Source organism: Morone saxatilis, unplaced genomic scaffold (genome assembly GCF_004916995.1).
Source record: "Morone saxatilis isolate NCDOM2014 unplaced genomic scaffold, NCSU_SB_2.0 Contig22, whole genome shotgun sequence".
Classification (NCBI taxonomy): Eukaryota; Metazoa; Chordata; class Actinopteri; family Moronidae; genus Morone; species Morone saxatilis.
The window spans coordinates 6785207-6811038 of record NW_023339785.1 but is presented as its reverse complement, the minus strand read 5'-3'; the positions used below and the strand labels follow the sequence as shown (position 1 = coordinate 6811038).

The 25832-nt window shown below is 40.1% G+C and overlaps 1 protein-coding gene across 1 annotated transcript in view; it reads right to left on the bottom strand.

The window, feature by feature from the left end:
• The window catches only part of si:dkey-237h12.3 (teneurin-3), a 119903-nt gene that overhangs the window by 58609 nt on the left and 35462 nt on the right, over positions 1 to 25832 (bottom strand). The window contains exons 3-5 of the mRNA XM_035669967.1: positions 15427 to 15652; positions 7563 to 7801; positions 300 to 425 (exon numbers count right to left, since the gene is read on the bottom strand). Coding sequence (XP_035525860.1) covers positions 300 to 425; positions 7563 to 7801; positions 15427 to 15652 — 591 coding nt within the window. The remainder of the gene's footprint in view (positions 1 to 299; positions 426 to 7562; positions 7802 to 15426; positions 15653 to 25832) is intronic.

Below are 25832 nucleotides of genomic sequence, written 5' to 3'. Positions count from 1 at the left end.
ATTTAAGTTAAAAGTTAATTTGAAAAATCCTTAATTATAAACAGCCCTATTTCCTTTTAAAGTTGAGAGTATTTGCACATTTTAAGCCAGTATTATTAGTGTTATTATTTTCACATCTGAAAAGAAACCCTTAACCCAAAAAGCACAATATATATTCAAAAGCAATAGCAATAACCTTGACCAAAATAAAATTCTAAGATACAGGGAATCCAACAGAAGAAAAAACATTATTAATCTTGGTCATTAATACAGCAAATGTTAATTAGCAGTTTATTCAGATCAGTCTTTTATTTCCTCACCGTCAGCAGCCAGAGCTGTCACTATGCTCGACTGAGTGGGCCCCGTCTTCCCAGCTCCTCCATTTTCAAAAGCCGGCTGGTTGTCCAACTCTTGGAGCTGCCAATTGAGGCCGAAAAGGTGCATTGCTGTGAAATACACAAAAAGGCTGCGTGGGCTTGTAGAAATGGATAAACAAATAAGCAAATAGCCGCACAAAAACAATCAAGCCACTTAAGCACAAAAGACCTGTGGGAGAGCACAATGGATGGATCCAATGCAGGCAGAAAAAAAACAGTTTAACGTCCAACATTTCAGTTCACATTTTTGTTTTTGAGGCAACTCTGCCATGGGTGGCTTTTGTGTAAACACAGCACTGACAGAGGCCAGACAAAGTCATTTCAATCAATACTTAGGAACCCTGTTGCTCTTGCATGTTTCCATGGGGAGTGCTGTTCATTAACGTACCTGTGTGTCGGAGAGAGCAGAATTTCTGTCCTGACACAAAGCTTTCCCTTTTGACAAAAAGACGAGACACTGAAGAATCCTTATATTCTCCACGTCTAACACAAAGCAGAAAGGCCACGGAGATGCAGCCACGTGTGTGAAAAGAGTTAAGATGGACCAAGAAAGTGAGAGACTTTTAAGAAAGTGCAAGGCAGTTTATTGAGACAGACAGTCACAGCAGGAGGAGGAAGTGAGAGGGTAAGATGCTGCAACACTCCTCTAGTTCTCTTACATAACTAAACTGTGTCTGGCTTTCATTCAGCCAACCTGCTTTATTGTCACAGTATTGAGTGCAATCAAACTGGGTTCTTGTTGTTTTGGGAAACTGAGGTGCTTCTGTGAGCGCAGCGAGAGGGCAAATCTCCTTCAAAGTCACCAGCCAGGGAACATGCTGAGGAAGCATCTTGATTTCCGACCATTTGATCTGTGGGAGGAACTTTTCTCCAACACCCGTCCCTCGCTGGGAAGATGGATATTGACTGCAGCAAATAACTTGAGAGGTGGATGTGGGGCCAGAGAGAATATCAAATGTGAAGGAGACCAAAAGAGAGATGGAGAACTAGTTTGGACAGTGTATCAGTCGCTGCTTTGTTAAGAAAGTGTGTGTTTTGTTTACAGCCTGCTGATGAATAAATTGGCATCAGTTGAATAAGAGTACACGTTGCAGTGTCCTTGGTAGTTAAAATGAAACAGGTGCTCTGTAGCACTGAATTCACATCAAATAAGGCAGAATTAACATTGAGTGATAATGTTTGGCTGCCAAGTACATTTAGCCAGCATCACCCTTCGAGTCAGAATCCATTTCAGTTGCCAGCGAAACAAACCAGCAACAGAAATTACTGCTGACTGGTCCATCAATATTTTTGACAAGTCTGACTTTTCTAAACAATCTGAATGGACTACTCTGACAGTATTGTACCTCCCAATGTGAAAACCTGCAAGATCTGTGCACTTGCGTTGTGTTTTTGTTTCACATATTTGCTACCACACTGAGATTTTCTGTTGCTATTGATACCGTGGCTTTAAAATGTTCTGAATTTTTCTCCATCTTCAACCAGATTTAGATCACTCTCAGCATCGATGCACAAATTCACTGGCAAAACACACAGAGACAAAATCTCCAGCTTTCCAAGAATTTGAGAATTCTTTAAATATATTGTCATTATTTCCCCCCAACACTAAATCCAAACATACAGAACATCTTCCTTGGCCTAGTTAAGCTGTAAAAATCCTACATTTAAATACCAACTTTTCAAACTACTCACTGTGTAAATATTTTCATTTCTTAGACTAACTGTTGGTGGCTTTAAACTGAGAAAGGACACCAGAATCCTCCGAAAACACTCTGTGCTGAGCTGGGTCCCAAATTGCAAGGATCAACTGAGGACACGGAGCATTAACCCGAAGCGAAACCCATTCCACCTGAAAAAAAAGAAAAAACACTCTGACACCTAATCTTGCAAAATGATTGACAGCATGAAATTAAAGCAGGTTAAGGTTATTACTTAAAAGGTCCAGTATGTAACATTCAGGAGGATTTATTGGCAGAAATTGAAAATAATATGCATAACTATATTTTCATTAGTGTATAATCAGCTGTTTGTACCAGGTGAGCTACCAGGGCGCCTCAGAATGAGCCTGCACCTCTAGATGCCACTAAATACTACACACTGGTCCTTTAAAGGATAAAAGACAGCATAATATCTTAATTAACAAAACCTATATTCACAAAATGTGCATTAAGTATTTTGGAACCCTTTCTGTAAAAAAAACTCTTTCTAAGCTGACTAAGACACCATGCTTTATCAAGAACAAATTGACAGACAGGGTTAAGGTTGGGGTTAGGGGTTAGGGTTAGACCCTACAGCCATTCTAGCAGCTCTGTGAGGTTGTACTTAGCTTAGCAAACATCAGCATGCTAACACACCATAGTGACAATGCTAACATACTGATGTTAAGCAGGTCATATTTACCAGGTTCTCCTGATAGGATGATAGGACAAATATCAGAGAGTAAAAGTAATTGTCTAAAAACAACTTGACTGGCTTGGTTCCGAATTGTAAATTCTAGTTCATTTAACATGACAAGTCCAGTGACTCTCCACAGCTTAACATTGTGCCTTCCCATCTCCCAGTATCACCAGCTTTCCACCTGAAAGGCAGTGGGCTCTTGTGTATCACACATGGCACAGAACCACCAGGAGCCTTTCCCTCTTTACCGCTCTTAGTGCACCAGGGCCTGAATCCCCACTTACCTCATCAACAAATTGCTTTGAGGTGAATAGCCCTCAATTTACACATTTGCATAAGTTATTCCTGCAGCCTAGGCCAGTTCAATTAATATTTATGGGCCATGAGCAATTCTTCTCTTGAGCGAGAAGCTAGAAAAGGTAGGCTCTAATCTCTGAAGTCCAAATTTGCCCTGTGGAACACCTCCACTGACAATAAACGGAAGGTTGAATTTGTAAGTTTACAACGTGTTTGTCTGAGTTCTGACATCAACATGGTATTTAGTGTACAGAGGAACAAACACTTCTGAACTGGAAAATGTAACATGAGCCCCAGAAAATCCTCCTGGCTGTTCTCACAGCAAATTCCCCATCTTGTTCGTATAATTCTTGGTAGTGTTGTTACCTGGGAAACCCGGTGCTGGTTGTATCTCTTTATAGGAAAAAAGAAATAATATTACACAGCTAAGCAACCTAAATGCATTACAAACATGAAAGAATATAAAACTTATTGGGTGTTTTCTGCTAAAATATGCGAAGGATGCCATTCTGATGGCCTTCGTCACCAAGCATAATTAGTCCATTTACCAGAGAGAGAGGTGGCCCATCTGGAGTCACGGTGTGCCAACAACAACTTGGAGCTCAACAGCCTCAAAATTATTGAGATAAACATTGTTTTATGCTGGAACCTGCATGCACATCTCCCCAGAAATGTCCCAGAGGGACTCCTCGATGCAAGTCTCACAGCTCAGAGCATGGCTAAGATGTTCCTGTTTTCTAGGATAGTGTCTCCAACAACCTCAAATGGAATGACAAAATCTGTAAAGCAAGATCGCCAGGACAGGATCTGTTTTTCCGTCCTGTGACAACTGAAGCAAACTCAATGTCACCTTTTGTTAGTCTCTGTGGGATTTCTAGATTTTTATGGTAGTATTAGATGAAGATATTTTTTTCCCCCAACACAGTCCTCATCATTGATGAATAGAGCCACCTGTATCACCTCCTCTCCTCTGGTAACTGATATGACCTTGTTAAAAGCATTCATGTCGACCATTTCAATAATTTCATGAGAGCCCTCACTTTAATCTGCACCTTTTACTGAAAAACCCATAAATAAAAGATTTTATTTTTCTGATCAATTCTTGCGGTACACAGCTTAAGGGAATTAGTGTTTTCCAACTAGAAATCTCAGATGCACTTTTCCAAAACAAACTGATAACATAACTCATTCTTCATTTAAAGATACTTTTTTTCTCTATATATGTCTGACATTCAATAGGCAAATGTCAGACAAAAGAAGTGCACCGTCTTCTCCTTATAAACATTTTGATCAAACATGGACATTGTTCGTATTTGGCTTTGTTTGTGCTGTTCAATTTAAAGAGCATTTCCAAAAATCCACATGCTCTTTCTGCATCCAATCAGAGCATCAAAGCTGGACTTGGTCCTGATTGGCCTCCCTCTATCTGAACAATTGCTGAACTCCTTCCAATCAGTCTAGTTTGCAGAACTGGAACTGGAAAGCCTCACCTCAGCAGGTTTGTGCCTCATTTGAATTACAGAAGCTGCTGCTGTTGGTCAGCCAGGCTCCAGTTTAGTGACTGTTCTGCATGTTATTCTTTCAAATTCAGTCCATTAAAACATTTTTTATTTGAACTTCCAAATTATCATTATGTATAGTAATCTTAACTGGAGCAAAAATTGAGTAATGTGATACATTAAACTTCAAACGCAGTCCCATTTTAACATATAACAGATGCAGGTGTGCCTGTATTTGTCTGTGAGTTTGTCTTTGTACTAATGGGACTGCGCGAGCTGACAATAAAAAAGTATTAAAGTACGAGTGCACATTGCAGCTATTTGAGTCATTGCACCTGGCAGGTGAATTGGCGGTGGATGAAAGAGAGAGGAAGTGGTGGAAACACTCTCAGACACCTGAGGCAAGTGGCAGAGGGCTACATCTGTTTAACTCAGACACACATACACACACCAAAAAGGAGCTGAAGCACGAGGCGCACACACTCTGGAATTGGGCCAAAAATACAATTCCCAAACATCCGACAGGTCTACAATTAAACAAGTCGGTGATTGTTGGGATGAAAATGTTGTAAATGAATCCAATCTGCTAGAACTGTTAGTGACAACAGCTGAACAAATGACTGTTTCTGCTCGCTTTCCCTGTGTAAACTACGCTGATCTGTCATGAGCACAAGTACAAATAAAAATAGCAACTGAAACCTGCACACGGGAGCAGCTAAGTTATAAAAAGTATATGTATATATCCATACTAATTTTATGACACAAGATCATGAACGACAACGAACGAACGAAAGCAACAAAAACAGTAAAGTCAATAAAGGGATTGTGAATATTGATATTGATCTAGTGCATTTATGACCTCTCCTCCAAGAGAGCACTCCCCTCTCTATTTACCAATAAAACACTGGTTATAGGATCTTCCCAACAACCCCATATTTCTCCTTATACAACTGTGTCACATTTCCTGTGCCTCCAAGCTGGATGAATACTTATATATCCGCTCAGGGAGAAAAGCACAGTGTAAAGATTAAGGGCTTGGATGACAAGGGAAGGCATGAGGAGAGATGAATCTGTAACGGGTTTATTGCTGCGGTCAAGATTCTAAAGGTTAGCAAGAAGTCAGCTTTGACACACGCTGTAAAAAAAAAAACATTCAGAAGCCTTCTCATAGGAAATAATGCCCAAAGGAGGGGGAGAGGATGAGCATTAGTTTATCTTCCTGACTGAGATAAAAGCATTTCCTGTTTGACAGAATGAGCGAGTTTTGGATTGTAGTACAACAAAGGCTTTTTGGACCAAGGTCTTCTTTAAAGTTCAAGTGTTTGGGACTCTTCCTTTGTTATAAGAGTGCAGCTCCTCAACTTGTGTTTCATTTTGCCATCTGTGCCGGTCATTTGAACCTCTCTGCCTGTGTTTTAACAGGAACCCCCAAGGACATAAATTGGCTGTCGTTCTGTGAACCGGGGATCAGAAGTGTGGGGATGATGCACAGCCCCCTGTCAAAGGGAAACAGACAGGGATGTCTTGTTGGAAACTGCACTGGGACAATGTCTGCATATCTGACTGAGAGCTTAATCAGACAGACACTACTGAATCATATCAGGACATCTGCAATTTCTGCAAAAAGGAAAAGGCAGTGAAACAGAAATACTCCTGGCAGAGATCAAACTTCACTCAGATTAAGAGGCATGCCGGCTTCATTCACTCTAGGCAGCCTGTCTATCATTGGTTCCGTTTGACCGAATGACATGTCTAAAGATTGTCCAATGCCACCGCAGATAATGGAGTCATGTTTTCTCTCCCCAGAACTGAAAGAAAACATCGCTTCTGGCACAAAAACTACTGGTTTTCATGCACATGGATGACAGCTTGTGCTGCACCTCCACATCACACATCACACAATTCCAACAAGTATTCAGTAGCTATATTTATGCCATATACTTAATTTTGTCTGGCTAGATGGTTGACTTGTTTCAAATGCACAGTATTAAGGTGTAAACATTCCATACTGTCAGCATCTAATAATTTGCACATGGTCAGCTCCACATAAAGTGTCATCCCTTAGAAAGAAAAGCTGCATAAGTTCCGGTCTAAGCGTAGCTCAGTCGGTACAAATATCAAGCCTAGAATATCTGTTAAAGTGGGCTGTTATACATAAGATTTTCACCTCCTGAACTGCCTCCAGACACAATCAGGGACAGAACCTTCTAAGTGGACCAACGTGAGGAGGAGAAGATATTGCTTTTTTTAATTGCTACCATGGAGCTGGTGTCGCCTGCAAGTTTGAAGGACAGCTGCAGATAAAAGGCTGGTGGGAGTGTGGCCGTGAAGGGATGAGGCTAACGGGTTGTCAACCGTACAGATTAAGAGTTGGGAAGACCGTGTGGATAAGGCAAGACAGAAAAGAGTGTGATTGAGACAGGAAGAGAGACATGAGCAGTCATAAAGTCTATTGGGGCCCATATCAAGCTTTATCTCCTTGACAGAAAGTCCAGGTCATCAAGGCTTTATAAACAAATTTCTGAATGTAGACCATTAGAATGGCATGGTTTATGGTTTTGACATTTTCATTTCAAAGCTGTTGTAATTTGTTCCATCGCTGGGACAAAGTTCCTCTTACACACATGTCTAATAATTAAATATGCAAGGACTGACTGTAACTGTCTCGTTTATTTTTTATTGTTACAGGCTTTTGGCAAAGCCTCAAATCAAAACTTGAGTCATGAATGTTTTTGTTTTTGAGTCTCAAGTGTCAAGTCTCACATGGTAATATCTGTGAGACTGACTCTGAAGTTGTGTGTCTGAAACAGAAAAAATAGCTGGTGTGCAGTTCTCATTAATATGATAATCTTAATAATGCCCCATAATCTGTCATGCACTGTTTTTCTAATGTTGTAATTTGGTTGTGTTTGGGATTTGAGAACACATAATCTGTTAAAATTCTCCTTATGAACGTGATGCAACTAGAAATTTAAAAATCTTCAACGCTCATACAGCATTATCTCAGCCTTACCTATGCAGTAGCAGAGAATGATGGACAGAACCACAGCTATCCCCACAGCGATCAGGGCGGTGCACTTCCAGGAGCAATGTTTCGGTGTCTTCTTGAACTTGAAAGCCCCTCTGGACAGGCTGTTTCTGGGCAAAGGGCGCGCTGGTGTCGAGTAAACTGTCCCCGTTGCCATGGTGTAACCAGGGGCTGCTGCGCCAAAGAAAGGTGTTGTTCCTGTGCCCGTTTTAAAAAGAAAGTGCCTGGAAAGGAGAGAAAAAGGAGAAAAGGGTATTGTACAATAACTGTAAAACAAGGTAAAAAAAAAAACCCACAGCATCCAGGAAGTCAACGGCTCAAAGAAAGTCCAAATTAAATTCAAATACCAAAAGAATCTCTCAAATACAGTCTATGCTACAATACTCCCATGTGTATCACACTACAAGAGGAACTGGGTTATATTCTGATATTCAGTATAATCCTGACATTGGAAGAGGTGAACAAAAAGTACCTCATAAAAACAATCATCTCCCACTTGCCCTTTTACAACTGGGCCTTTGCTAATAGCCCATTATACCTGGGGTAATTAAGAGGGCTTAATCAAATGCACTACGGAGTGATCGTCCTATTAACTTTTAAACCCCACGTGAAAAGCTCTTAAGTAAATGAATTAAGCCTTGTTGCCACTCTTGCCACTACTTAGAGTTTAATACCCAAATGCCTCTAGGCTTATGGGGACGGCCAGGGAAATTGGACAGATTGACCATGCATTGCAAATGCTCTTCCAATCCAGAACTGTAGAATTTGTCATTTTTTTATTAAAAAAAAAATACATTTAAAACAAGCTGTCAAGAAATATTTAGTATTTTATAGATTGAGCACTCTTGTTTTCAGATAAATTAAGCCTTAAAGTCGTCATCAGGATTACTTTAGGAGTTGAAAAAATTCTTGACTTTAAAACATTACTCGTGCTAATTAATAATAGTAATAAAAAGTTAGAATAAGGTACTTGTACAACACAACCTTTATTATTCAGTCGATGGTCGTTCTACATGAGTACTCTCCTTGACACTCACTCTTACACACACACAATTACACCTGAGAGTACTTTCCCAGCACCACCACAGTAATACTTTTTCAACCGGAAAAGTTGGAGGTTAAGTGTCTTGCTCAAGAGCACCTCAACATAGTGTAAATAAAGTGGATGCTGCATTTCCTTGTCCAGGTTTACTCTCCTGCAATCTGCTATTACCAAAGGAAAAGTTAAAAGCACTGTATAAGAGGTGAGGCTAAGGGGCCTAAAACAACCGCTTAGAACAATAGAGCAAACATACGAGATTTAAAAGGTAATCTTGCAATAAAATACAGATTGCCAATGCAGCAGTAAACAAATACCTGAGTGAAAATGTAGCTATATAAATGCCACTTTAAATGCGTACAAGATCATGAAAGAGTTCAATTTCGGAGCGTAAAGGCCAGAAAAAGCACAGTCTTCCCTTGATCTCACATTCCTCTACTTTCTGCTAAAAGTCTTACACAACATTTTACAGTCTTGTGTCCTATGGATCCCAGAAGGAGCAGATTGCCATGGAAACCGCTAATTTAAATACACCAATAAACTGATAAAGCAGTGTTTGCTCATCAATTATTTGTGCAGCATCTGTGAAGTCTCCATGTAAGTTTTGTAAAGGCTTTTTAAATCCGGAGTGTGAATCTGTGCTAAAAGATACTTGAGAACAGCTAATTGGGCGCATAATCTGAAGTTCAGCAGTTAAGGACCGAAAAACACTTACTAATCAGAGTTTCCCTGATTATTTGAAGGGAGTGGTGGGTCAACATGATTTAAGGTAAGCTGCACCTAAATCTGTTCATTAACTAGAATATTCTTATAGTTGGACTTCCAGCTGTTATGGTCAAAGGTAAGGCTAAGGGAAGTTAATCAGAAAATTTGTTAAATTTAACAGATTTGTTGGAAGGACACATCATAAACCTACACCTCAATGCATTGCTCTTATTTCAGCCCTGCCGCTGATATTTCAGGTACTTCCTATCTCCTGTGAGGATATCTCTGGGCTAAAACCTCCTCTGATCAATTTTCGACTCAAAGAACAAATGTCAGATTTGGATCGTCTGGCTCCTCGATGCCCCGATTGACACGTGCAGCCATGGACAGACAGGGATTCCATTTAAAGGTTACTGCATGTCACTGTTGGAATGACAATGCTCCGGTCGTCCGCAAACCTGGAGAAGTTCAGATTCTCCAATCTGGAACAATCTGTTACTAGAGCTGTGGCAGACTCAGTAATATGCAGTTGGGTATGAATTGAGGTCAAAACTTGCACGACGTCGGAGACGGTAGATGCGTAGTTAGAGACACGGCAAATAGACACTGCTGTCTGGGGAGTTAAGTGTAAGTGGATGCAATCTGATGAGGGAGACAGAAAAGGACGTGAACGTGTGAGTTCATGTATGTGTGTGTTTGTGTGGATGTACCCTATTTGATAGGGAGGTGACTACCTATTGCAAGTTATGATGGGGAGACAGGTTTGCCTGTAAATACAGGTCGTATATGTACCTGGGTTCTTATTTATGCAAAGATATGAGTACATAATGCTCTTAAGGCTTACAAGTCAAAGACACCTGGGCTAAGAACACCAAGGGAACATCTGGAGAAGCTACAGAGCCTTTCAAAAACTGTATTAAACATAATAACAAAAAAAACGGTATTAATAAATATCACCAATAAAACATGTGTAAACAGATCATAAAATAGTGTTTATTTGCACAATTTAGTTGATTGAACAATCTGAATGCACATTAATTACCAGAAACATATGGCACACCGTGGGTGGTTTAAAATTAGAAAGTCAGCTATATTTCAGTCATTTACATTTCTTTCACTTGTACAAGAAAATGCAGAGGGAACCTGACTTTCAGGAACTTTCAGCTTCAGCATCCCCAAGACAAATCCCTGTGCCGAACATTTATTTGCACTCAGCGTTTAAAGTAATTCTGGTGCTGATGTTTTTTTTCCATGTAGCCCCCCCCACCCAAAGAGCAGACTGAAGGGGTCCAAAGATGAAATGCTGTTGGACATGATTAACAAACAGCGGACCAGTGTAAATGTCTGCAGCTATACACACTGGATGACCGGCTGTAATTGATTACAGCCAGTGTGATGCAACAAGGCACATTACTATGCTAATCCAGCCAGCCCTAGTGATAGCAATAGGGTGTGCTGTGACTGAGTGAGACAGCGAGAGTGAGATAGAGATAGAGAGAGAGAGAGAGAAGAGACAATCAAGAGAGTGTGAGACTGAGAAGGGAAAGAGAGAAAATGAATGGCTGTGTGTCAGTGTGATCGTCGTGTGTTTGTGTGCACGCCTGTCTGTCCCATTGAGAAGCCTGTAACACAAAAGCGGCAGCCAGCCTGGTCTCCTCTACTCTCACAACATTGCTTGTCATCAGGATGACATTTGAAAACATCCTCACAGAGGACAAAAGACTAAACAGTGAGTGGGTGGATTTGTCTACGGCTAAGCTCCTGCTGGAGGGCAGAGAGAGCACACTAGAAACAATGCAAATCGAAGCACTCAGAATATGTAATCTTTCTATTAGCTGCTGTTCTGCGTTAGCATTAGCATTTCAAGGTGAGAGCTGGAAAAATCGGGCCGGCTTTAATCCCATGACCGAAAAAAAACCAGGACTACAGATGTGGCGGGTGTCACAGCGGCTCGTTTTCACGCTCGCCGCTGTCGCCGTCGCTCTTCCCCAGATCACCACCTGCCCTCCCATCGGGGGGCCTGCTAGCAGGTGCTATTCTGGTAGAGCTAGCTCCGCGCCCGTGTGATGGTATTTCAGGCGAGCTTTTTTGTGCCGTCCTGCCCACGGAGATCAGCGTGGTGCCATCTTGAGTCTCTCCCTCTGAGTGCTCAGATTGTTTGCGCATGGAATTGACTATATTTAACAAGTCTGATTAGGTTTGGCATAAGAGGAGCTCAGCTCTTATGTACATTATGTACGTTACTCTGTAGCTAAACTCTTGAGGGACAATTGTGGTGAAGACATGTTTCAATACAACCCTAATGTCCGTGTGTTTTAGGTACTGCAGGTTACATTTTAAATGTGTACTGACTTTTTATATGAATAACTATTAAGATTACTCTTCACAATCCATCCTTTGTTCATGAAAGCTTTTGCATTTGCTGGCAAAAATCATCTGGAACAGATGCACTTCATGTTGCCAGCAGCAGCAGTTTGTACAGTAACCTAAAATAAGAGGAAAATGTTGCTCTGGAATCACCACAGAAATGTGTGCTTGGCACTAAAGATGTTGGCAAAATAAATAAAAAGGAAAACACGTCTTGAGGATTACCACTTTGTCTACACCACCATCCACTTTGGCAGGTAACCAGCCAGCACCGCAAGCTTCTTTCTATTCCAAAAGGCTAGTTGGCTGGTATCTTACACATGACTAATCAGTCCTGGTGCGATCCTGACACTGAGGCTGCTGTACAAAAAAAAAAGTTAAATTTTCCTCCTCTGATGTGAAGCATGACTGTCTGACTCATGATTTACATGTGCATCCCACACAAACAACTATACGCGCACACACAAACCGAATCCTACTTGGATTACCTCTGCTATTCTTTTTCACCCCCCCGAGAACAATTCTAACACATTTTCTATCAGCAAAATGTACTGTCTGTGGGACACTGTACCACATGATGATTTTAGAGCAGAGACATAATTTCATTTCACCAAAAGGACTCCCTTGACACATGAATCCAATGAGGATTGACAGTACATTTATAACTGCAACGTGTGGCTGGGCAGGCCTTCAAAAGACTCATTCTGAAATGTCATAATGACTGTTCTAGCTGAATGTCATTGAATCTAAGTGAAAAAAATGCTGAAGTGGACTCCAAAGGACATACATATGTAAGAGAAGACGCCTCCCTGTATCTTATCCAGTGTAGCACCTATAGAGCGTATAGCTCAAGCCATATAGGCTTCAAAAAAAAAGGAAAAAAAAACAAAATCACACATACTACTATATTCTATTTTAAACAAAGGATTAAGTACAGCTCAAGAATAATTACTGTATATGTGCATTGGTCTCTTAAGGGACATGGCAATTCATTTCATAATGAAGTTCAACTGAATATTTCTAATTGAAAATATCATAAAAAAAACTATTCCAGTGATGTCAAAGCCAAGTGGTTAGAAAGGGAAACCTGAGAGGGTTTATTAAAATAATTCCACACACATTAAAGATCTGAATGTCTCCTCGGCACATGAGAAAAGCAATGAACGGTATCACTGCTATGTTACCATCTAATTGAGTCCTCTAAAAGGAACGGTCTTGGTTATCCTAAAGAAGAACAAAAGCTTCAGTAGAATAATGTCAAACAATTATCTGCATTTCTCATGGTGACAAAAAATGACACCGGATCATTTGGTCGTGGCATCATCAAGTTTGTGTTTCAGTTAATTAGAGATAATTTATAAACATTCTTCAGAATTGCTGTAATTTTGGTATATTTTAAATTTTGCTAAAAAGTACGGAGTTTTGTCACATTATACACTTCATATACTGCAGTTAGGTCCCCGATATAAACTGTAGTTGGATCCAAGTTGCAATACCAATTGATGATTGTTTCATTTTTATCATCTCTGAGCTGTAAAAAAAGATTTCATTTGTCTGACGTTTGATCTTAAGTAAATGAGCCAAAATCAATCTTGGTGTCTTAACACAGCGTTGACAGTGTGAGCATTGTTAGGATCAGTGACTTCATTCATTCATTGTACAATAATGAGAAGTAGTTACAGTAGAAGTTACTGAGTGCAGCACTCCACTCATTTACAAAGAACACTGAAAGCTATTCACAGTGAAAGCTAGTTGGTACTGAGTCAAATTAGCACACTCGTGCTTTGAAGACCAACACTTTTATGGGAGGTTACACACACACACATAATTCATTACTGCTAATTGCTGTAAAAGTAGCTAATGCTGTCAAATGAGTGCTTTACTTTCAAGGAGATCATGTTGCGGGAAAATATATTAAACAAGATCATAACATTGTGATTTACATTTGACACTTTTTTAATCAACCGCCTTGTACTTGGAATAATTTACTGTCTGTACATTCTGACCACGTGTACTGTGCGGTATAAGAAATAAAATCCATGTCATTGTTGAGGATTAAAAAGAAATTCACATGCCTGTGCAACCCGAGGCCACCTACATATGTGCTGTGCCAGGACTTTGCTGGCCCCAAACCCCCTGAAGGCAGCCTAATAAATACTTTCTGGAGCTTCTGTTTACATTTCCCAACCTGGTGGTTTTCTTGACATCTGCAATTATGTGGTGAACCGGGTCTTCCCTTTTGGCCCCGTTGGTTCACAGCAGCGCTCTGTTCCCACCCACTGACAAGCACTTGATTTAGAGTCCACTGTGGTGATAGTGATTTATGCCTCGGCTGATGATAGGTGCGCACATATTGTTTTGTCGATACAGCTAAGACAGCTCAAGGTCATTGCGCGGTTAGTATTCCATCACTGCATCTTCCCCAGAAAGTGAAACTGTCACCACATATCCCAATTGATTCAGTCAGATCATAAGAGGTTGTTACTTCATGCTGCCACAGACGAAACTCAAAGTTTACATTCATCTAAGCCTGAGAGAGCGGATTGCACTGTGCCAGGGAAATATCAGGCTAGAATGCAATCATCTACTCGAGGCCATTTCTGAGTCAGGGCGCAATGTACCACACTTCATTAGCCAGGATATTTTGAGCTCACTGATTAAGAGAAATATAACTGATGTTTCAGGAGTAAAACTTGGCAAAGGCTCTTATGACAAAGTAGTATCTTGCACAGCAAATTTTGATATAACACACAGTCCGCTTACCAAGTTCCTTGTTAAGTTATAGCCTCTTTGATTCGAACTGGCAAGCTTTGTGATATTCGCATAGTTCACTCTAATCATGCAAACTCCTTCTGAGTGTAGGTCTATCTAATTTAGTAATCAGCCCTTAATCATGGGTGCATACAAAATGCAAAAAAGCTATAAACAATTAACAACAGTATTCTCAACAGAGGAGAAACAATGACCATATTTATCATTTTAACAGAAACCAAATTATGTCATTCACAATCACTGTTGATTTTTGATAATTTGATCATTTATCCGGTTGAAGAATAGTCCTTAATATAGGCCAGTCTGGTTATTGCCAGGTGTCTTTTCAGCATGAAATGTCACTGCTGACGTTTATTATGTGCTGAGGTTCACGCCAATACTGAACTTCATCCAGTCTAGATGGGTGACACTTATGTGCCCAAAACCTTTGCAGGTCATTCAAATGATAAAAGCTGTGATGCAGCCACAAAAGCACAAGCATTAATATAAAGCTGATAATTCATGTTTGCCAACAAAAATCACACTGGTCGTTCAGTCACGACTGAGTGAGTCACCATTAACCCTGACTGTGAGTTTTAAAAAGATGGGCCAATATTCATTATCTCAAAAGCACACCAAACAAGCAAGTGGATTCAGCAGACAGGCCAGTAGATTTGGTGTAACAAAAATATGGCAAACAAGCGAACAATTTAAATGAGTAAAATATAGTTAGAGCTACGGTTTCCTTCTTTGATTTTCAATTGTATAGTGTATAAATGTATACAATTCGAATACAGGGTAGGTCATGGAACACATTTCAAAAGTTGCAAAATTTTAACTGAAAAATAAACATTTTAAAAACAGCAGCTTGGCCTTCCGCTCATTTGTTTCACATCATTTTGTTTTCTGAGTCAGTGGAAATGGCTTCATAATAACACCTGGAGCTGAATTTCCCAGCTCTGTTGTAGGTCATTGTGGGTCACTCACCTGCTCTCCAGGGCCACATTGCTGCCCAGGACCCAGCTGTCCTGCAGCTGGACGCATTCCGCCGTACTCTGCAAGTCGGCCGCCAGGCCGGCTGTGGGTGGCGGGCTTGGGCTCCTCTGATTGGCCAGTGAGCTGCGGCTCAGGGACGTGATGGACGGATGCTGCTTGTGTGGGGGCGGGGCTGGTGGGAGAGGAGGTGGGCCTTGCTGACTGGATAGATGGTCACCTGGAGTGAAGCAGAGGGAAAAAGACGTCAGAATATTCATTTGTCTATTCTTAAAAGTTGCAAAATCAAACGCTTATGTCATTTTGTTTTGCCAATTAAAATTATAGCCATAGTAAAGTGACTGGATTGCTAAGAGACAGCAGATGGATAAAAAGCATGCATCTGCCTTGTATGGAAGATATGACAGCATACAGCCACCTAACAGACCCAGAAAAGTAAATACAACCAAGAGCAAGACATTAAAATGAGATGCAACCACTGCAAAAAGAAGTAAAATAAGAGCTGCTTTTATGGCGACACACATAATACTTGTCACAAACGCCACACGGCTGACAGTTGGGTTCTCTTAAACAGAAGGTCACTTAGAGAGGCAGCTGTTCTTTTATGGGCGCTTAACGCAATGTTTCACGTTTGATTACAGCCAGAGAAGACTCTCAAATAACTAATGACCAGAACATCCATTAGAGCTCCGAGAGAACAGGTTTTCCAATTTCACACAAAGCTGTGTAATTGGCCCCCAGAATGGCATGTGGTGATTATCTATCCATCTTCCCTGTTTAAAAGGTAAAAACCCACAGTGCTGACAATTCTGATTTGCTCCAATGAGTCCCAAATGGGTATCGTCTTTCTTGCCTTAGAGAGGCTTGGAGAAGATTGAGAAAGCTGGGAGTTGCGTCTTTTAGGAGTTGTTGTTCTTGCATTGACAGCATGAATTTTTATAAAGCCTAAAGGAGTCACATTTGGAGCACATGAATACAGGAGGTCGGTTCTGGTGCATGATTTAACCTTTGCTTTCTCAGCCATGCATAAAGACCTTGTGGACTGTAATCCATGGATCAAAATCTGCTCTGTGCTATTGGCTAGACAGAACTACTTAATTGTAAAGACACTAGTCGTTGTTTTGAAAAGAGCTTTTAATGACCATGCAATTTTTGTCATTGTCTGTGTATATATCCGCTTTTCACTGTGGCCTTTTATGCATAAAATAAGCTGTTCATTGCGAGCAAATGAGCCTTGCACTTGGTTCCACAGTGCTAGGCGGAAGCACGTCTGCCATTCAGAGCAAGGTAAAAATTTACAATGCTTTGAGGTGAAGTCCTTGGGACTACTGTACATGCAGGTACATATAGAAGCAATTGGAACAATTTAAGATTATCTCTCATATTCAAAAGGGAGGAATGCATTAGAAATATACTGTAAAGATTATTGTAATTAGAATGATTACTAAGAATAAAACTCTTGTCCATGAGTTATTTGCAGGGACAAAGCGGCTGCTTAGCAAGGTCACACTATACCAATAGTTTTTGCTGTTTACTTGCATGCTTTTAACGTTTTTATAACAGAACACATGTGTATACAGACAGAGAAAGACAAATAAAATATGAATCGTGTGGTGCCGAATCAGGAGTGACAAGAGTGCACAGTGCCGGTGCAGAAGGCCAATCTAAAATTAATTAATGCCCGATTAGAGTTTGATCAAATCCAATCAAATATGATCCCTTCATCACCCCACACCACCTTGTTCAAAGTCAATTCTGAATCCTAACGCATGAATTACCTGTGATCAACTGCGGTATTGGCATTTGAAAAATATAAGGCTGCCACGACTTAGTGGTAATGAATACAAGACATCCCACTCATCTCCTGGGCTAGACTGTGAGCCCTATTAGAAAAGTGCTAAGTAGGCTAATAGAAATGTGGATTATCTACCAACACTGGATGGTTTTACTTCACCTCTGGGCCTTGTTCCACTGCATGGCCCACAGCAGCCACCAGCTCCACTTCACTTTCCAGTAGAAGCATTTTTCATATAATCAGCGCACACTAGTACAATGTCAATGAGAGGCTAAAGGGAAATGAAGCAGAGGCGAAAATCAGATGGGTTCTGAAAAACAGAAAAGGATCTAACATGGAGGTAAGTGGAATGTTGACGGCCTGAAATGACTGTTTTTAGATGGAAATGTGAGGAAAAAATATATTTTGATTATCACTTGAAAAAAAAAAAACCCAATCAAAAACAAGCTTATTGTCCATTTCAAGTAATCAGATTTCAGTTGTTGCCGCATCCTTTTAAAAACACAGTAAACACCCCTCTTTTGTTAGGTACATAAAAACTGCTGTATGTGTTCTCCCACACAAACATCATCTTATCATCAAACCCACATACGCCACAGTGAATCCTAGTAAACAAACCACCCTCCCATTACAAATAAAGATACATGACAGATATTGCACAAATCGGTATCCATTTATCTTCTTTTCTACATATTGATCTATTGGCATATAGTGCAAGTCAACATCTTGATTGTCCTTGTTTAGTTTGCAGACTGCACTGCTGGCACTGAGAGTTCGAAAATGCAACAGTACACAGTCACCCATGAAAATATATGTGATGCAGGTGCATTTTGGTTGATGGGAGTAGTTCCGGCACGGCAAGCACAGAGATGAGTTTGAACAGGTGCAAACGTTCTCGCCATTACAACTTTATGGTCAATCTTGAATCAATTTCTGACGAATCAACGTGTTACAATGGCACGCCTGAACTGTAACACGAAATGAACCATGTTTTCAGGTGAAAGCCCATGCTGTGTATAACGTTCTCAAAACACAAAATCCCAAAAACCTTCAAAGGCGTAGGATTTGACATGCAGCAAATCTGACGGCATAATCCCACAATGAACTAAGGGAACATAAAAGCCCATGAACTGAATTGAACCTACTGTATGCATACTTTGCAAAAAAGCACTCAAAGCTTTTGGGTGTAAATAAGGTCTTCCACTTGAAATGGTGTTTGAGAAAGCTGTAAAGCACTGAAGTGAAACAGTCAATCAGTTTTGGTTTAGACTCAAGCTAAAGAAGCAAAATAGAACTACTGAAATACAAGTCAAAAAACAATGTTTTAACACAGAGAACGCACAGTTGCTCTGAAAAAAGTGAGCCAAGCATGAATCTAAACTAATATTTTTGTCTTTATCCTCAAAAGCTTAAAGATGCAATTCTTTGCAGATGGAAAGGTTGCTATGCTAAAATGCACTGATACATATTTAACCACAATCCAACAGCCTTACAAATCTGCTGCTTCAATATTTTCAAACGACAGTATCATTTTTCTCATATAAGTGCCATAACAATATGCTAAGCATTTAGCAATTGGCCTAGATTCACCATATCATACCTGAGGAAGAAGAAGGAGCAGGGAAAAATAATCTAAAATGGCTTCTCCCTTCCCTTTTGGTTCAACAAATATACCCGCACACCTCTTACTAAATGAACTTATATTTAAATTGGATGCGTAACTGCACTGATCACTTAAACCTTGGAAATATTACTGAACACCAAGTTATGCCCTTTTAACTATTTAGATCTAAACTTGCCTCCGTGTGGATTTTGAGTGATTAATTATGTAAACATTTTTCTCAGTTAAAGTGTGATCTCGTCCCCTTAATCTCTAAATTTGCGAGGTCTAGATCAAGTGGTGCATTAGTCGCTTTTTTCAAAAAGAAGACTTGTTTACTATTTCTCCTCCGTGCAACAAGTGAGGTTTGACTTCATGTCTGGATTTTTGTATAAGAATTAACATTTTAATTGCTATGCGTTTTCTCATGCATTTAATGTCCTTGCCACAGTAGGTGTCTGCTCTGATTCCTGGTCTCCAATTTGAGGCATGGGTTTGAACCCAATTTCTGACAAACAGTTTTACACTCAGGACATCAGGAAATGATGAAAAGCTGTAAGTGTTAACCTCGATGTGATTCTGTGCAACTGGGTGACCAAAATCTAGCACTGGCAGTGCAGTGGTTCAGTGTGCATTCTCTTTGTACTTCATTGGCAGAGCTGGAGGTTTGAAAGCCTCTGGGACAAACTACGCTAAAATGTGGACTTTTGGCACTCTAGCACTTTGTATTAGATTATCCACTGCCACATATGTTGGATTGTGTGTTTAAAACAAAAAAAAGCACACTGAACAATGAACCTTTAAGAAAGCTTGGCATTGTCTTCCATCAAGACACACAGGGAATTAAGCTGGCCTTTAAAGTGCAGGCTCAGTGGCTGGAAAAGCAGATGAAACAGCTGTGTGGTTTATGGGGTTTTGCTTTGAAATCAGATCAAGACGGATGCCTCTTTTGCATAATTCCTCAACGTCAGCTTGTCATCATCTCCATCAGCAACATGCTTTAAAGGACCTTTGTGATTAATACTGCATGCCAGCATTGACTCATTCCCTTCTTAATGGTGCTTGCAATATCTATCAAATGATGCTTTATGAAGCCTTGGTATTTGTACAAAAACACCTCCTGGAGTGGATTTTTATTTTATGTTCAATGTTCAGACCTCTAAAAACTTCACAAGAGAAAATTGCATTGGGCTGTATTAGTGAGCCAAAATGTTGATGGAAATACCCCACATTGTGCAGTTTACGTAGCAAACAGTTTCTTTCTTATATTGTAAATGATATTCAGAAGGGTTTGGGCTTGTCCATTCATAGAACTGAGCCAGTTTTAATCAACTGTGTCAGAGGCTATCACTGTCTGCAAACAGAGTTCACATTTCACCACAATTTTGTTGAACTTTTTGATGCCACTTCTTGATACTTGGATGTTTGGGCCTATTAGGATTCTATGATGTTCGCTCCTTTGAAAATATCTTTTTTTGATGAAAGCATTGACAAGCCTTGAGTACTGCGCATAATGTTCCAACACTGAGTCGGGACACAATTAAAAGCCGTTTTGCACTCACTAAGCTTGGCAAGCCTGGTGAAAGCCTTTTCATATTCATTGTGTAAGTACTGCAAAAGGTCTTGTGCCATTTTACTCTCCATTAAGAGACTGATTCAACTGCTAATGGAATTGAAAGGGCATTTGCTTTGACTGGCTTGCCCTTCACCAATAGGAAAATTGCAGTATGTGTGCATCACAAGAATCCCATAAAAATAGATCACAGAACTCTTTAAGGCCACAGCTTTTTTATTACAGCAAAGGTTTTGTTTTTAGTCATAATTGTGTTACATGCAGCAGCTCCGGTCTGCAAGGTTTGAATTTCAGACAACACATAGTAAAATGAAGAGACTTCTTACAACATCCCGCTTTGATTTTATATGAGATTAATAATGGACAAATTCCATGATAAAACATGCCATTTTGGCCAGGTAGGATGTTTATAGATGTCAAATCAATAAATTCATTCTCATCAACGCCTGGTTTTCCATTCGCAGCAGCACACCCCCGGCGCCTGGTTGAAGGCAGTGGCAGTATTCTTTAGTAGAAAAAGAGACAGCAGCTTCTCACTGTGAAGCCCTGATGGTGGGGTAGGGGGTGGTGTTTTAAGAAAGGAGGGGGCGCACCCGGTGGAATTCGGGACCATTTGAACAACCTTGCCCTAGGTGAGTTTTAGGGATTTACTCTGCAAAGAGAGTTGGCAATTTCAGGGGCTTGAGGTTTTGAGAAAAAAGAGAGAGAGAGAGAAGAAGAAGCTGTGTGATTTCCATCATATTTCCTGCCAGAGTACCGCCACTGCTCTCACAGCCTTGCCCACTCTTCTCCTGACTTTCGATCAAAGACAGAAATTTCTTTTAAGCTTTTTCTCTGCAGTGGAATGGGATGTAACTAATATTTCAAGGATTACATAATCATTGCATTATAGAAAAAGACATCATTCCATTTATCCATACATAATACGCTCCTACACTCATATCGAGGGCACTCACCAACTCACACTTGATGCAAATCCAGGACTGCCATTCATTTAAAATGTATGATTTGTAAATATACTTAGAAAGTTGAAGCCAGTGGAGATGCAAGCTCACATCACTATTTGTCCCTCTCTCTCTCTTTCTCTCTCCCTCTCCCCCAGACATTGCTACAGATGGCAGATCATCATACAGATGATGACTGCTTAGCAGTTCTTTCTGACAGCTCTCCGGTTACATAGCAATTACACTCCTTCTCAAAAGCTGCTTTGACAATTAGCCTGCTGACAAAACACTTAGTTGTATTTATTCATGTGTGGACAGCTTTGGCTTCCTTGTTTGTCCAGAGAGATTTTGTTCACACCTAGGTAAAATGCAACAGTTTCTAACTTTGGCGCAGGCAGCTCAGTTTCTATAGTTAAGTACAGACAATGTATGTATCCCTGTATTTTCTTAAACCTGCAGAGCTAAAACTTGGCACAGTCCACAGGGAAGTGAGCCAGTCCTCACTTTTCTAAACATTTATACATGAATTGTGTTCATACGGCCATTAACTTCATCAACTAGTCATGCACATAAGCTGATTTTCTACAGAGCTCAGTAAGCTTTCAAATGTATCAGGTATCTTGACTATATAATGACACATTGTTTAGCTGCATATAACAATATTTTCACTAAAATCTAATCTTTGTAGCCACGGGACATCTTAAAAAAAAGGCACAAAATGTCAAGCACCACTTAACGTAACTGAAACATCAGCTGAAGTGATGGAAATTGTGTCAAAAGACAATTTAAATGTGGGTTGATATATGTTTTAACCACTTGGAGGCAGCACAACAAGATGTAAACACAATATTGACATATTATGACTTATACAGTTGTTGTGGCTAATGTGTTGCTTATTAACACATCACCCAATACTCATGTTGGCTTCAAATTATTGGCCTGCCAGGTTAGTTGCACCTTTGATGTATTGTTATAATCGCAATAACAGCAGCAACCTGCCACTTCCTGTCACTGCATCACACTCTTTGATCCTGAACAACACAGTAGGCTACAATGTCTAAAACTGTATAATATAAACAAATCACCGACAAGGAAGCAGGAAATGGAGACACTGGAGAGACATGCTCTCATCCGAATGTGTCTCGGCTCAGCACTTTGTTGTGGATCTGTTTTGAAAGGTTGTTTTGGCATTCTTTTGAAAAGAAGCTGCCAGTTTCAATCTCCTGTGCCCGCATGAACTGGACTGGCACTGAGAGTAGTCATTCACTCTATCTGAATTGCTGTGGTGCCTTGAATGGCCTGTGCCTTCGGTAACAGCCAGCGGTTGTGATAGTGACTGGCTGATGGCGACAACATAAAACCTTGGTTAGGGCGGTCCTGGCCACCTCAGGGAAGCGTTTGAATATTCAGAAGCTTACTGAAGGATCTTCAGCCATTTATTTGCAATTGAAGTGTCAGGAACAACAACAAAACACTGTCATTTAGTTTTGCTAAACTGTGAGTCACTTCTCTGACTAAAGCAATATGGATTTCAATTAGTAATTGCACAAAAAATGTTGCCTACATCATCTTAGGGGTCATGGAAATGTGACATGTGTACTCGGGAGAACTATTCATGTGCCTCCCCATTCATTTACAGCTTGCTTCCCCCAATCACTTGAGAAAATGGTTGCAGGAAAAAAACAAACCACTCATGGTTGTAGTGGCAAAGTCTTTTCCAATGGCTGCTATAATTGCATTTCCTGTGCAAATCGCTCAGTTTGTGGGGAAACCAGACAAAGGAAACAATATCCATCTAAAAATGGGAAAGCCCATCTTTTCCTGATTAATTGTTGGTATATTGTTCTCAACTGGATGCACTCAGCTTGCACGGATGACTAATTTTCACCTCCATTGTGAGAAAACTTGAGGAGGAGATTTATACAGTGTATATGTTTCACACCACATTGAATAAACAAAAAGCACTATGAGACCTTTATAATATTCTATAGAGGTTTACACGCTAATTTAACACGCTAATTTCACACAAGGAAATAAAGGTTCGGATGAGTTCTCTCTATTAATTAACCATTCTATAACCAAGATCAAAATTAAAACTCTATAAACTTTCAAGAGAGACCTAGATAAGATTAAAGTATTATCACCAATACAATGCAACAATAAATGAATAACTTAAAATGAAAAAAAACATTTAATTTTCAAGATGCTAAATTTAAACGAAGCATTAATGTGGATCTGTTGGTTTTAAATAAAGAAAGCTGACTGATTGTTTCACTGATTGATAGCAGTTAATTTTGGCCATATGATAGAATTTCTTATATTACTGCAACTAATGATTATTTTGATTATAGACTATTCTGATGATTATTTTATCGATTGAGTGAGACCGTTGACCAACAGTCCAAACCCTCAAAGTATCAGGTTTATAAGACAAAGGAAAACAACAGATCCTCACATGTAAGATGGAACTGATTAATGGCTTTCACGTTTTTTTCTTGAAAAATTACTTGAAAAATAATTGCTTATAATTTTTTGTCAATTGACTAAGCTATTAATCAATTTCAGGTCTGAACTAAACCTTGTTTACAAATCTCAGCATAGCATTTATCTTCAAAGACAGATACAGATACAAGATATAGAGATACACTAACAAATGTACAAACAAATGTATATTTTATAGCTCTGTACTATATGCCTTACAGCTGATAAATACATGATGCAACCTTACACATTGTATACACTTGTTCCAAATTCATTTATCATTGTATCATCTCTATTATCTGCTGAACTACAATGAACAAACAATGCATGTTGGTGCCTTTATATCTCCTCCTAACTGACTCCTCTAAACATTCCCACATATAGTTCTCTAAGCCAAAATGTCTTGCAATGTCTGGCTCCAGAGCTTGAGCTACAGCACACAGGCTGAAAATCCCTCTGCTTTCCAAAGAGCTTTCCTGAGGCCAAGCCTATGAATTGATACCCCACTGTTGCATTACTCTTGGCCACAGAGCAGAGCAAGTGACAAGAATAATAATAGGACAAATTATTGGTAATGCTCACCAACTAGTGCATTATAGTGGCACGGAGGGTCGTGCTGGAGCTGTCAATGCCCCCAACTGGCATAAACAATAAACTTTATGTGTGAAGGCACATATGTATATACAGTTCACACACATACACGCATACACATACACATATACACACACACAGACTTTAAAGCTCACCGAAAAAAGCCTTCCAGCACTACTGATGTTTTTGAGCTCTACGTCAGAACACCCTCTGCTTCCCTCTGCAAGAAGAACTAAGATGCAACCTGCGTACCCTCTGAGGCTTGGTGCATGCTCAATCAGCAACATGATATGGCCCACGGCTCTGTGCTGAGGTCACTGCTGGAGTCTTGAAGGCTGATCATGCATGAGGTAGCAACACAGTGTTTCTCACTGATGTGCCAAGCTAGCCATGCTGCTTCTACAGCTACTATTCAGCTGCATAGACTGAGCTCCACCCTGAGGAACCTAGGCTCTACACCTCAAACTCTGTGTTCTGTGCAATGAAATGGAAAGTGTAAAAGATTTCACACATGCCCTTCCAAATTATAAGCAGCTCAGCTGTCAAATAATGTGACATAACAGAGAATTTTCGTCATGCTATAAATTACGGACAATGTCCCGATCTGAGGACCAATCCACTTTAATCAAGATGACTTTGCTTTTGTGCAAACCGGGCTGGAGACAAGGTCTCTTGAGCGGCCCGGCGTTACAATTAATTAGTGAAACTGGCCTTTTAATGTTTAATCTGCCGTGCAGTCGTCCTAAATTTTGAATCACATCCCCCTTTAATTGTGTGTGAGTGGCTCTCAGACATGTCTACAGCATGTTAATCAATAATAAAAAAATGGTCGGGGAAGTAAGATGTACTGTCCTTCAAAATCAGTCTAATGCCGCTTTGCTTGACAACAGCAGACAGGGCTGCCTGCGTTCCAGTCTTCATTCACCTTAGAAAATACCACCCTAAGCCTCATCTGTCATGTATCGGCTGCAGCCTAACATTTCACTTTGTTTGGCAGACATTGATTTTTACCTCCAAGGTGTTGTCAAGGAGGCATCCAACTCATACATACCTCCTCTGCTGTATCTCCAGAGGCTACTTTAGAAGGAATTGCAGGAACACACACACACACACAAAGGAGAGCTCAGAGAAATTACTACATTTGAAGGTAGCCTTGAATATTGCCAGATCTCTTGGTAGGACACCAGTGGGGATGAAATGTGTGTGGAAGAAGGAGGGGCTTATCAGAGCAACATTTCTCAGAGTCTATTCATGTTGCGTATTTAAAAGGTGTTGTTCATGTACTGTAAACAGCATGTAATCCAGATTCAAACATACATTGTAAATACACAGATGCAACCTGATAGGATGAGGATCAGTGTGTATCGAAGCAGAGCATATCAGATGTACAAGTCAGGACCTATTGTGGTTTTAAGA